Consider the following 13,848-nt stretch of genomic DNA (forward strand, 5'->3'; position numbering starts at 1 on the left):
GAAACTCCACGAGGTGAAATCTTGCATGGAGCCCTAGACCGAGGGAGATTGACAGTTATTTTGTGTTTCTTCCATTTGTGAATAATCGCACCAACTGTTTTTACCCTCTCTCCAAGCTGCTTGGCAATGGTCTTGTAGCCCATTCCAGCCTTGTATAGGTATACAATCTTGTCCCTGACATGCTTGGACAGCTCTTCGGTTTGGCCATGGTGGAGAAATTGGAATATGATTGATTGCTTTTATGGACAGGTGTCTTATACAGGTAACAAACTGAGATTAGGAGCACTCCCTTTAACACTTAAGGACCAAGCCTATTTTTGACACTTGGCGTTTACAAGTTAAAATCAGTTTTTTTTCTTTTTGCTAGAAAATTACTTAGATCCCCAAAACATTTTTTTTTCAGACACCTTAGAGAATAAAATGGTGGTCATTGCAATACTATGTCACACCATATTTGCGCAGCGGTCTTACATACAAAAAACACTTCTTTGAATAAAAATTATTTGGATCACTTTTATTCCTAATACAAGAAATGAAAACATCCCTTGTAATGGAAAAAAGCAGGACAGGTCCTCTTTATTGTGAGATCTGGGGTCAAAAAGACCTCGATCTCACATTTACACTTAGGCATGTACACGGGTCAATTTCTACAACCTCTCCTGAACTATTTAACTTGACAGCTAGTAACCCACATTTAAAACGTCCATTTTGCTGCGTTTACATGCCGCTTTTAGCGGCGTTTTGCATTTAGAAGAGTTTCAAAAAGAAAAAAAAAAAAGTTTTTTCAAAATGGCCAAAAACGAAAAATGCCTATAAACGAAACGCCGCTAAACACAGGTTGCCACGTTCGTTTAGACGCGTTTACGTCGCTCCTGTCCTCCAAGGGCATAGAGTCGAGTGGGGGCTATCATTCACTCACTCGACTTCCTGCTCATCAGGGGAAAGCATCAGATAAGAGGCGGAGACGACCAGGACGTGGCGGGAGGTGGGTGGGCACCTCTCCCCCCGCCGATAAAAGTGATCTTGTGGCGAATCCACCGCGGAGACCACTTTTATCATAAAGCAAGCCGCCCGCCGTTGAAAAAAATAGTGGGGTTATGGCTGCCGTAGCAATGGTATTTAACGTCAACGTAGCGACGTATATCCATGGTGGGTGGTCTGTAAGTGGTTTTAAGACAGTGCTCCTAATCGCAGTGTGTTACCTGTATTGAAGACACCTGGGAGCCAGAAATATTGCTGATTGATAGGGGATCAAATACTTATTTCACTCATTAAAATGCAAATCAATTTATAACTTTTTTGAAATGCGTTTTTCTGGATATTTTTGTTATTCTGTCTCTACCATTAAAATTATAGACTGATCATTTCTTTGTCAGTGGGCAAACGTACAAATACAGCAGGGGATCAAATACTTTTTTCCTCACTAAGTATAATGGGTTAAGAAACAAAAATAAATAAATGCTCATTCCTCTCATTTTCTTATTCGAACACATCATATTCAGGAGAATGTATCTTCACCTATCATACAATTACATTTAAAGCGGTAATAAATCCCAAAGCAAACATTATATTGCAGCTTACCAATAATTAGATGTGGTGGCTGCATTTCCTTTATTTTCACCTGGTGATCTGGCCAGTAAGTCTGTTTTTCAACAGAATAAATCTCCTACACATGTAACTGTTAAATCATAATTAAAACTTATTTTTATAGTTTTGGATGGGGTGGAGAGGGATTAGAACCCCTGTGGTTTTTATTGCTGTCTGTATCCCTGTTCGTATCACAGAGTGAAAGTGAAAGAAAATCCCAAATTTTGGGTTGTCACCAGGACAGTATATCTTCCAAAGGGGACACTAGTTCTGCTGACCCCGATGAAAAACTGGGATTTCATGTCACTTCCTGTTTTGGCTATGGGTCAGGAAGTGAAAAGAACTCTCCCCAATGGGACAGACATGGCAAACCCCCCCCCCCCAAAAAAACAAACGAATTATTATGTATTATTACGCTATCCAAAACATGTACCACTGACAGGGGTGCTTACAATGACCAGCTTTTATTTATATTTAAAAAATGGTGCTGTAAGTGCTTATGTAACGGAAGTGTGAGCTGGAGTTTGGCTTGTAGTGCATCTAATACTTTCCTCCCCCCCAGACTAACAATGTTGCTGTCTACTGTGCCCCTTGAGCTCCTTCATCCAGAGTGGGGCACTGTAATACAGGTGGTGTGTTACTGGTCAGATCACCAAATAAAAACAGAAAAAAAAAAAAACTTAAAATATAAATAAAATAATCATAATAATAAGCAAGCTGAGCTATATATATTTGGTTTGGTGTTTAATACAGCTTTAAATACTCCAAGCAAAATAGATTTCAGTTTTTTGAAATTGTTAGATTTATCTGTTGGCTTCCTAAATGTCTTGGGTTCAATAGTAAGATATCCCTTCCAAAATGCATATTTAAATAAAAAGCACAAAACATATTACTAAATTCAAGATGTTGGTGGCCCTGCAAGCACCACCCAGTAGAAAATTAATGGCTGAACAGTGCATCCTATCACATAGATGGAGTTATAGGGTTAGAGAGTTAAAAGTGTGTTTAAAGCGGTTAGGTCTTTGGTGGATATGTTAGGAATGTAACATTAGTTTAGATATTCCAAAATTCTAGTAGAGAAGGCCTTTCATAATAGCCATTAAATAAAATCGCCATTTTTGACAGATGCTGGTGTACAATACAGCTGAGTAGAAAAGCAAGAGAAATTCATTGTTCCCCTGCTCCCTTTCTCTTAGTATCATTTACTGCCTTACCTGTGTGCAAAATGTACTGACATTCAAAGACAAACATTTATATTCATACACACTAGGATAGGTGAGCTGTATAGTTCTCCCAGTACACACTAGAATAGGGGCCTGTTATTAGCAGATTCCACTCTGCCACTTAATTGTATAAAGACAACACGTGTGGCACTTAAATATTCATGGTGTTCTTTATTCTATTGAAAAATGATACATCAGCAAGTACATGAAGACAGTTTAGGGCATTCCCACCTTTCATCAAGTTCACAGCATATGTACACACATAAAAAAAAAATCAAGATCTGGGGTCAAGTATACATAACTGCTGTATTAAAAGGGTGTGTGAGTTTGTAGAACTCAATAACTCTTTTACTGGCCTTAAAACGCTCCAACAAACCATAACCTGACACCTGCCAGATTCCATATTGTTAGTTTGAGACATTTTTACATGAAGACTGCCATACTCTGTAAACCAGTAACTGGTAAAGTTGCAGCTTCGGAAAAAGTATAGCATATTTTAAGTTTTCCGAAGTTTAATACTATTGCGGTCCCTCCTGTGTAGTAAATTCTGATATAATTTTACAACTGTTGAAAAAAGAAGATCAGCTACATGGGAAATGTACTGCTTGGATCGAGTAAACTGACTCTTAGCAGAAAAGAGAACCTACATATGTAAATCAGAAAATATGGCTACCCACAAGCAAACACATTTTGTTTTAACAATTTATACACAGGAATACAAAATACATTTACATCACGCCAAGCTCTTTTATATGTTCATCCAAATGCCGAAAATACTTTCCCTTCAAACTAAAGTGCCCTAATGGCACACAGTTTCAGGCTTGAACTGGAAGGTTTAATGAGGCCACATGGATCTTGTACAAATTGTTTTTCTAGAAAATGTAGACTGAAAAACTTGCCTGCATAAGATGTGTCATTATCTTGACAATCTCCTCCATTGAAGGTCGCTGAGATGGATCTTTTGACCAGCATCGAGTCATTAAGCTTTCAATAGACTTAGGTAAATTTTTAATTAGAGGTGGCCGAGTACCTGGGAATTCATATGAAAAAGTAATTAAACAAATGGATTAAAACACATTTAAAGCCCAACTGAATTTTCAGTTAGAGTTAAATACCTTCTAGGTGCATCAAAACAACAGTGTGCATATTCCTACAGTTAGTTTTCATTAGAAAGAATTGACAGTAGACAAGCCTATTTCCTGCCAGCATGTTACAGAGAAGGACCTTTATTCTCTGTATGAAAGCAATGGTCTCTTGCTTAGGTTCGACACGCTGATGCGGACCTATAACTCTGCTATTTTGATTTTTTTTTTTTTTTTTTAAATCAAAGACAAAGTTTTATTCAGCATAAAATGAAAAGAAAAGAAACCAAACATATGTAAAGTGCAACAGGCACTATTCATAAAGCAAGAACATTGAGTTGACCCCACACCTTTTTAAACATACGAGTCTGTAAAACACACTTGGGGGGGCACTGAGCTTGCAGAACACACTAAATGAAGACATTTTCTAAATTAGATTGGGGATCATTCCTCAGCGATGCAGCTGGAAGCATCTTCTAACCACCTGTCCAAAATTTTGTGATATTTGGGCAGCCCCTGTGAGAGTAAAGTACTTTTCTATAGGGAAGGGTGGTGTTGATCGCCCTAATCCACTGTTGGATAGTGGGGGGTGATTCTCTCATCCAGGTCCTGGCTATTTGCATCCTGGTTAAAAATAAAGAAAGACTCTTGGAGGAATAGTTTTGAGTATTTGTTCTCCTCAGAGATAGAGGAGGCCCAATACACACTAGCGGGGGCAAAGTTCAGAGGGGAGCCCATGCGATTATGAAGGGATTTGACTAACTGTGACCAGTCCTTGGGTAGATAGACAGGACCATAGCAAGTGACAGAAGGTCCATCCCCCACTATTGATAGTTTATTTTAATTGCTGACTGGAGAGCTCTAGCTCAGACCTCTTCAGGGAGACCACTGCTTTCTTACAGAGAACAAAGGGCTTTCTCTACAGCATGCTGGACCAGGGACAGGTTGTTCAACTCAGCCCTAGGATGCTCTTTAAGGAAAAAGACCTTGCCTTTTTGTTTGATGCACCTGGAAAATATTTATCAGACTGAAACAAAGTCAAACTAAGCTTACGACCTTTTCACAAAGGTGGTCTGTATTTCATCTGGCCCTCTTCAGAAAAAAAAAAAAAAAATGTCCGGCAAGCCTGCATTCACCCCCAACCAGAACATATTTCTGGTGATATTGATGTGGCTTCTCCAGGATGACTTTCAGACATATTACAGGCGTTTTTGCAAATATATCAATCTTTATATCCTGGGCTGGGCTGGGCAAGGGGAGGGGAGCAATTCTTTAGGAGGAGGGGAATTCTTCAGGCGCGAAAATGCACATGTCGCATCTTTAACAGGCATTCCTATTAAAGTGTATGGGATCAAAAACACTTAAATATGCTCATGTAGTTTTTGATCATAAGGCATACAGCGTAGGTCAACTGAGCATACAAGGGACAATTGGAAATAATGGGATTCTGTGTAGTCAGGTTCAGTAAGGAGTAGTCAGGCACAGGGAAAAAGGAGCAGAAAACACACCCAAGTATGAATGGATGTCATTCCTATGGGCTTGCAGATATTTATCATATGATTACATCAGGCTACAGCCACATCCGTTCAGGTCCATTTTTTGAAACCGAAAGGATGTAAACGGATGCTGTCTTTCCATTTAAAAAAAGTAAACTGAACTGATGATCGATGTGCGAAGTGATGTAACCCGAATCGGTATTTATCAGTTTTTTTTCTTGGCAATAAACGCGACTGAACTGATGACACCTGTGTGAAAGGATTCTTAAGCATAAATGTACTTTCATTAACAAGGAGGTGTTTTTCAGGTAATAACACAGGCTTCAGATATCAGTAATGGGCAACCTACAAAAAAAGAAAATGGTACTATCGCCATAACAAATCATAGCGTACGACAGCAAGTGTACATTGAGCTAATATTACATATACCTGAAACATGTTTTAAACCTTGATTTGTAATTTCCCCTAGTTGTATATCTTCCATTAGTGGCTATTTGCATACCAAGCTGTAGAGTCAACATTGCCGAATTGCCCAGATACAATTGGCTAATTAAAAGGCAACAGAGAGTGTATAGTTTTCGATCTTACCAGACCAATTTGCAGCTGAGAAAGGGTAAAAGCACAATCAGTGATTGTAAAAAAAAATCTGCTGTTTGAGGCTGGTTTCTATCCCCTTTGGCCCCAATGCTCACAGACTTGTATAGAGCTGCCTCACTAGACAGCAGACTCTTGAGACAGTTTTACACAAAAGTCTTTGAGGGCTCACTCTGAAGGTACTGCCAATAGTGAAAAGGATTTCAGCCAAAGTGGATTAAAACAAAAGCCACAGCTCGGAGTAGGCCGATGCTGTCCTAATGAGGACACTAAACAGCCAGGGTTTGGGCTAGGTTCAGACATTTTCTTGTTAGGAACTTGTGCAAAATCATTGTTAATGGCAGCCCCCCCATGTAGCTGCAAACATGCCGCATTTTTACGTAGGCCAAACGGCACCATGCGGTTCGGTACATTTTTAAACAGGAGTCAGGGACTTTTTTGTGTGTTTCTTGCCCATATGGCATCCAACTGAAATTAATAGGCTGCCCTGCGTTAAAACAAACCTGTGCTTGGTCGCACCTGTAGGTGTGAACCCAGCCTTAGTATATTTAGCTCAGGAGGGCTAGGGAGGATGGCTTACTGTATGCTTACACTTTATCAAGATAATATAATTTTTAGGATGCTTTCCTTCCTGTCAAATTTATAAAACCTCCTTGTTCTAGAAAGGACTACAGTACTGTTATTAGCTGTAAATGTAGTGGTTCAAACTATAAAAGCCAGCAGCATTTGTGCCCAGAGTGATGTACAAAAAAAGGCAGACACAGTTTAGAAAAAAAAAAAAATGTACATCCTGAAAAATCACTACAATTCTTTTCCCCTCTTTTGCCCACAGGTGTGACCAAGTGCAGGTGCCCTGCACGTAATAAACACAGAAAGAAAGTCCCTGGCTCTTCTCCAAAAATACACCGAACCACACGGTGCTATGGCACCATGCGGTTTGGTTTGTGCTCGAAGATGTCATTTTTATTGGCACTGCCGTGTGTTTGCAAAAGGGCGGAACGTCAAGGAAGGACATGATTTTGATTTCCTGGCACACAGATGTGAACGTAGTTTTAGGAGCAACTGACTGCTAGCCTTTCCAGAAAAACTCCCAACTTCCTTGGACAGAGCAAATGATTAGCCCTTGAGGGATGAAGAAGCAGCAAAACTTCATAATTCACCTTTTTGTTTTATTTTATGTAAAACTTTTTTTTTTTCACCTAGGGAAGATATTGGATCCTAAATCCAGGCTGCATATAGCAGCTTGACTTCCCACTAAGTTGAGGTAGAACCAACCCTTGCTCCCAAGCCTACCAAGTCATTCAATTGTGGGCTGCTGAAGCCTTTTCCTGGTCACATATAGGCTATTCAATGGCTGAATGACACAGAGAAAGATGGATTCTGCTGTTGGTCCCTATAATATTTGGGACTAGGATCCAGTATCTACCCCGGGCACAAAGGAACAATACATGTATCTGCAGTTACCACACACTGCACGAGTTTTAGGATGGGGATACGTTTGCCATCTGTCCAGAAGATCAGATGACAGTTGGATGGAAACGGCAGGTGGTTCGTTCACATCTGACCGCCCCATAGAGAAGAGGGGGCTGTGTCTATGTCTGCTCTGCATAGCGGAGCGGACCTGTCATCTGTCTGCTCAAAAGGGATCAGCAGACAGATCCCCTGGCGAGCAAGTGAATCCACTTGACTGAAGCTGGCCATACACCTATAGATTATCTGCAGATTTTCTATGGTTAGTTGGAAAAAGTGCAACAGATTTCTCCATGTTCACTAAACTGTGTGGATGGAGGAATCTTCCACTTTTTCCATCTAACCATAGAAAATCTGCAGATAATCTATAGGTGTGTGGCCAGCTTGAGTCTGCCACGTCTGAAAGGGGCCTTAACAGTATCAGTTTATACACTCAGGTGCACATGACAGGTTCAATTTAATTCTGGTGTTAATTTTGGAAACACATATATCTCATGTATCTTAATAACTAGCAATAATAAGAGCTAATTATTTAACATGTACCATATTTAAGGGAATAATATATATAACTCACCATTGTGAACTGCCCACATAATACGGAAGGCAGGGCCACCAATTTCATCAAAAGGTTTTCTCCTAGTAATGACTTCCCAAAGGATAATGCCCCAACTAAAAACATCACATTTCTCACTGTAGTTGCTACCTAAAAGAAAAGCATACAGTTCAGCACAGCATTTTAGGCTTTGCTTGACCTGGGACACTTGAAAGGGTGAATCAAGAGGGGAAAGGCACCAACTAGGAGTTGTGCAATTTAAAATTTATGCCATAATGCATTCAAAACAAAGCCACAAAACTGCCATTAGCCAGTGGATATATTAAAGCAACTGAGCACACAACATTCATAGTTAATTGACGTAGAACTAAAGAAGGCTAACAGTAGAAAATGACCTAGTGGTCCATCTAATCTTTACTTTTTTTGTCTGAGGATAGAGCTATATTTATCCCAGGCAAGATTGAAACCACTTACTGCTGATTGGCTTAATTCTGCTGGTATGTGGTTTCAAGAATCTAATACACATCAAGTAAAATAATAATTTTACCGTTACTCTCAAACTTTCCTGCTGCTAGATTGGTCATGCTCTCAAGTTCTCGAGCTCACACCAATATTTAAAAGATTCCTGAGTCCCCTACTCATACTTTATTATTTTACATTATTTTGTTCATAGTGCTATGGAGCTATTCATTAAAATTAAACTGCTAAGCCACCCCAGTTACAAATCTGGGCAATTTAAATATGAGGTGAGTATGATGAAAAAACAAATTACATTTTCCGACTACATATCACAATTTACAGGCCCTAGAGCACCAGGACAGTGTAATCACCCATAAAATGACCATATTTTGGAAAGCAATTACCCCAATGTATTTTCTAAAGGACATAGTGAGTCTTTTCGAAAATGCATTTTTTTGCCACAAGTCTTAGGAAAATGTGGAAAGAAAATGAAAATGTATTTTTAACACAAAGTTGTCAATTCATATTATATTTCTAACACACAGCATGAACATACATAGAATTACATCTCTAAACACATTCTGCTACTTCTACTGAGTATGGGGATACCACATGTGTAGGACCTTTTTAACATTTGGACTGATTATGTAGCTGACATTGCAGCCTGTGTATCACAAAAATCAGCTAACACTGTATAGAAAACATTGTACTGTAATGGGCGCCTTTGTACAAGTGGTCAGTGAAAACAGCATAGTGTAACTTCACCTACAGCAGTCCCTGTACCTGAAAGCCAAACAGGCCTAACCTACTGGTACCTGACTGCCCCCACAGCACAATGCTATGTTCACTGGCCATGAAGTACAGAAGGCTGAACAAAGGGTAAGGAAAAAAAGAGCACCTGTGGTTTTAGTAATGCAGTTGTCTGCAAAGCATGGGTGGCATTGGTGTCTCACAGGATTGTAGTAAGTGGGATGTGCAGATGGGCCAGTACTGGTGCCAGCCAGAGACATGGTCAGCAAATAGCCAAAAGATTGGTCCGGGCAGCAGGCAGGGCCATGGTCCATAAATAGGTCAGTGTCAGCACAGGTAGCGATATGGTCAGCACATAGCCAAAGGATTGGTTGAGGTAGAAAATTCAGGCTTAGGACCTAAGCCGTAAGGCCGGACATAGGGGTAAGGACACCTTCAGCCCCTGAAGTTCTTTGAACCTGCCGGACTCCAGACCCCGATCCAGGAATTAGAACCTCGTGAAAACAAAAAGCTTTTTTCCACTTGGAAACACTACTCTTGAGCCCCTCGCTGTGTAAGTGTAAACCCTGTGTTGTCTTCAACCCCACTACTACAGTGTCAGGGCCTCACCTCCAGGTGGCAAGCATAAAACATGGTCGATTAACAGGCGAGGGTCAGTTCAGGCAGCAGGCACAGGCATGGCCAGTATGCAGGCAAATGATTGGACCAGGCAGCAATGCGGGGGTTGAAAAAAAAAAACATGTAAATGTTCCATACACGTGACACTGAATACAGAAAAATAGGAGGTAGTCACATAAGAAATATCTTCACCATACCTTCACTAATATCATAGCGAGGTATGTATGGTAGTGATGGAAGCAGTCTCCTATATAGTGACCAGGTTGGGAGGGACACTGGGAACAATAGTATCAGGTGTCAAGTCTTATTCTGATACACAAATATTTTATGGGGGAGGTTTGTGGCCTGTTTTGGTAGGAGAGATAACATCGGGGAAGTGCCTTTCATACAGCCTGCTCTCTGAATCAGAATGAAGGTGCTCATGTGCAGGGCCTTCCTGATATAAAAGGGCTATTACAATCTCCTCTTGATAGCGTTGGAAGGTGACGAGTCTTTCTGTGGATTTACGATAGATAATACAGGAGTTGTACATGGTCAAGTGAAAAAAAAAAACTGATTGTAGTCGTGATATAACATTAGGTTTTTGGACCAGACTGTGCATTCCTTGGATTTCTACTAATGTGTCTTCGTGAATGAATGAAAGGACATTCATAACCCATTTATCCCTGCATTTAACAGCCAAAATTTCCTCATTCTGCAAACTTGCCAACTCTCCCCTTTTCAGCAAGCTGGTGTAAAGGTTGTCCATGTAGAGGTGGTGCCCCTGATGGAATAGGGGTAATACAAGGTTCCACCACAATTTTTCCACTGCTCCCCACATAGGTTGGGTATCCGGGGGGGGGGGGGGGGGGGGGTACAGCTGGCTGTCCTTCATAAACCCGTAAGTTATGTGTGTACCCTGTGGCCCTCTCACAAAGTTTGTATAACTTCACACCATACCTGGCCAGTTTACTTGGAATATTTATGCCCAGCCTGCCAGCAAAATGGGATGAGGGACTTATCAACACATGTTTGTCAGGATCAAACATTTCAAAAAATGTTTGGGTATATTAACTGTAAATAAATAACAATGGTCTCATTTTATAAAGCTTGCTGTATTAGGGGTAATGTCGGGGCGGGCGCAATATTTTCTAGCGGGCCTTGGACATAATGGAGGAATAGAGTGGCATAAGGTGAATGGGGTGTGTGGACCAATATGACGGCAGTTCATTTTTTTTTTTGTGAGTCCTATAATTAGTGTGAGGACAAGAAACACTTTAAATTCTTGAACTGTGACAGGTTTCCACTCAAATGGGGGATGTACCCAGAGCTGGGATTTTTGGCGATATACTGTTGAGATAAAGATTGCATTGGTCCACAGTTGAAAACTTCTGTGTTTCCGCCTGAAAGCATGGCTTTGTCTTGTAACTATAAAGAGGGCCTCTGGAACACTAGTATGGGGTCTCATCCTTGGCTGATGTGACCCCCCCCCCCCCCCCCCCCCACTACTTGTACTTGGCCTTTCATCCAGGTGTACTGCACTGCTGGGGCTTACCTGCTGCTCCTCAGAACACCTCATTCTTTTTGTTGGGGCCCTTTCCACTTCCGAACCGGTTACTGAACTGTTACTGTCCATGGGTTCATATTCAGAATCTGAGTCAGACAGTAAAAGTTCCTCTCTTCTCTCATGCTCAGAATCTAATCACCAGGCTTTCAGGTGCGCACTCTAGAAACCATGCACAAGCCTCTGATGTGGGATGACATATGGGTATGTTCACCTGCATCGGTGCTGCTCCCATTCGGCCTTAAATGTGCATTAGCCAGGTGGGAGGTGGTTAAAGAAACCCCCATGAACACAAGGGGAGGGCACTGTGTGGGAAAGAGCACATGAAAAAGGTCTCAGAGGGACACAGAAGTGTGCACAGAGAATGCGTTGGCACAGCGAGGAGGATGCCTCCATCCACCATGTGTGGATAGGGGAATCCGAAAAAACGAGACATCTATGGCTAGCCTTACTACTGGTTGCAAAATGGTAAATATTCACACATATTTATCTGACCATTTAAAAAGGCAATCTACTTATGTAACAGGTCTAACATATTACAAATAAATCTACACCAGTGAGAAATTCACCAAACAACGTTTTACCTTCAAAGACTTCAGGAGCCATCCATGCAGCACTCCCTTTGTTGTTAGTCATATGGGTTTGAATATCACACGCTGTACCAAAGTCACATATCTTTAAAACTGTACCTCCAGCCACCAAGAGCAAACTGCAGTATTGAAAACAGTACTTTAGGAGATAAACTCATTATTGTAATAATTTTCACTTACAATTCTTATTTTCTGTCTTTTGAAAATGCACAGTTAAATGTACTTGCCACAATAGAAGAAGAGCAAGATTCAAGTGTATTTATCCAAAACCCATGTTTGGGTCTTTTTCACAGTCAGTTGAGTTGTGTTGCGGTTAATGCACATTACGTTAGGGCAATGCTTTTTAATTGAGGCGTCATCTGGGTTTCCCTGGGATGCCGCGAACACAGGACTCAGTTTGCCTTGAAACAGTGTTATGAGTTGCCAAGTTGTGGGTGGGTCGGCCACCAGTATCATACCAACCAATGACGCTCTAGGGTAGTATATGTGGCATCATTCATGGTTTTGTTGGTGGCCAGCCCGCTTTCACAATGGCAACTCATGGCAGTGATCCAGGGCAGGCGGCATGCGGGGCCACCCCCAGGATTAAGGAGAGGATGGAATTCTGGCTCCCCCAGACCTTCTCCACCTCTTGCTCACCGACGATGCTTGAGTCAAAAGGTAGGGCTTTGATGTGAAACAGAGACTGTGTGATTAAGCAGAGGGAGCCAACTCTCATATAAGGTTAATTTCATCAAGGCAGTTGTGTGAATCGTCTCAGGCTCAGGCTTCCAATTGTCTTTTACGTGGTAAGACTGAAAAAGGGTTGAGAAACACTGGGGGTTATTTACTAAAGGCAAATCCACTTTGCACTACAAGTGCAAACTGTATTTGAAATTGCACTGAAAGTGCACTTGGAAGTGCAGTCGCTGTAGAGCCGTGGGGGACATGTAAGGAAAATTAAAAAAAAAAAAAAACAGCATTTTAGCTTGCACATGATTGCTTAATAAAATCAGCAGAGCTTCCCCTCATTTCAGATCTACCCCTCAGACTTACAGCGACCGCACTTCCAAATACACTTTCATTTCAATTTCAAGTGCACTTGTAGTGCAAAGTGGATTTGCCTTTCGTAAATAACCCCCACTGTGATAAAGCAGCTCATTCATTTTAATGGGCTGAATAATGCACAACAAACCTAGAAATCAAACCTGCAGCATTTTTTTGATAAGATTGCGCCACCACAATGATGATATGTTACCTTACACGGCAACACGGGTGATTTATGGAGGTGCCATTCAAAGTGAATAGCACTGCAAAGTACCAATGCACATAAAGCGCATTACTGCAACACACTGGTGTGAAAAGGTAAAGTCCCTATAATATTTTGTTTTTTTGGCAAAACCAGTTAATTTCTGTCCTGGGGACACCACAGAAAGTATATGGAAATGCCCTGGAAGTGAGGGGAAGTACCCTCTTGGACAACTGCAATCAGAACACGTGTCCTCATTGGAAAACTTCCCCTCACCTCCTCTTCTAGTAAAGCATATTCAACTGCAGACTGTTCATTAGTTTATGCCACAGTATTTCAATCAGCATATTCCGTTGATCTGTTTTTAAGATGGTACTAGGCTTGAAAGGAATTTAGGAATAAAAAAAATGATCTTTTATGGAGTTTAGTTTTTTCTGTCTGTCCTCCCATTGGTTTGGCACGTTTAAAATGCCCCCTTTTGTGTAGGTGGAGGGGGATGTGCTGTTCCTGCTCTCAGGGGTCACATCCCTTTCTCTCTTCTTCCCTCTTTGTTTTTTTGTCACAGTATTAAAGCTGGACTAATGTTATGCTGTAGCAAATAGAGAGCAGACAGGCTTTTTATTGCAGAAGAGACAAGCAATGTTTCTTCTGCTAT

General features: G+C 41.0%; 1 protein-coding gene across 4 annotated transcripts in view; it reads right to left on the bottom strand.

Moving 5' to 3' along the window:
• Positions 1 to 13,848, bottom strand: part of MAP3K7 (mitogen-activated protein kinase kinase kinase 7) — a 93,264-nt gene that overhangs the window by 36,709 nt on the left and 42,707 nt on the right. For all 4 annotated transcript variants that reach the window (XM_073626943.1, XM_073626942.1, XM_073626945.1 and 1 more), the window contains 3 exons: positions 11,960 to 12,084; positions 8,027 to 8,155; positions 3,710 to 3,840 (listed from right to left, as the gene is read on the bottom strand). In XM_073626943.1, coding sequence (XP_073483044.1) covers positions 3,710 to 3,840; positions 8,027 to 8,155; positions 11,960 to 12,084 — 385 coding nt within the window. The remainder of the gene's footprint in view (positions 1 to 3,709; positions 3,841 to 8,026; positions 8,156 to 11,959; positions 12,085 to 13,848) is intronic.

The sequence above is a fragment of the Aquarana catesbeiana genome, linkage group LG04 (assembly GCF_042186555.1).
Source record: "Aquarana catesbeiana isolate 2022-GZ linkage group LG04, ASM4218655v1, whole genome shotgun sequence".
NCBI classification, from domain to species: domain Eukaryota; kingdom Metazoa; phylum Chordata; class Amphibia; order Anura; family Ranidae; genus Aquarana; species Aquarana catesbeiana.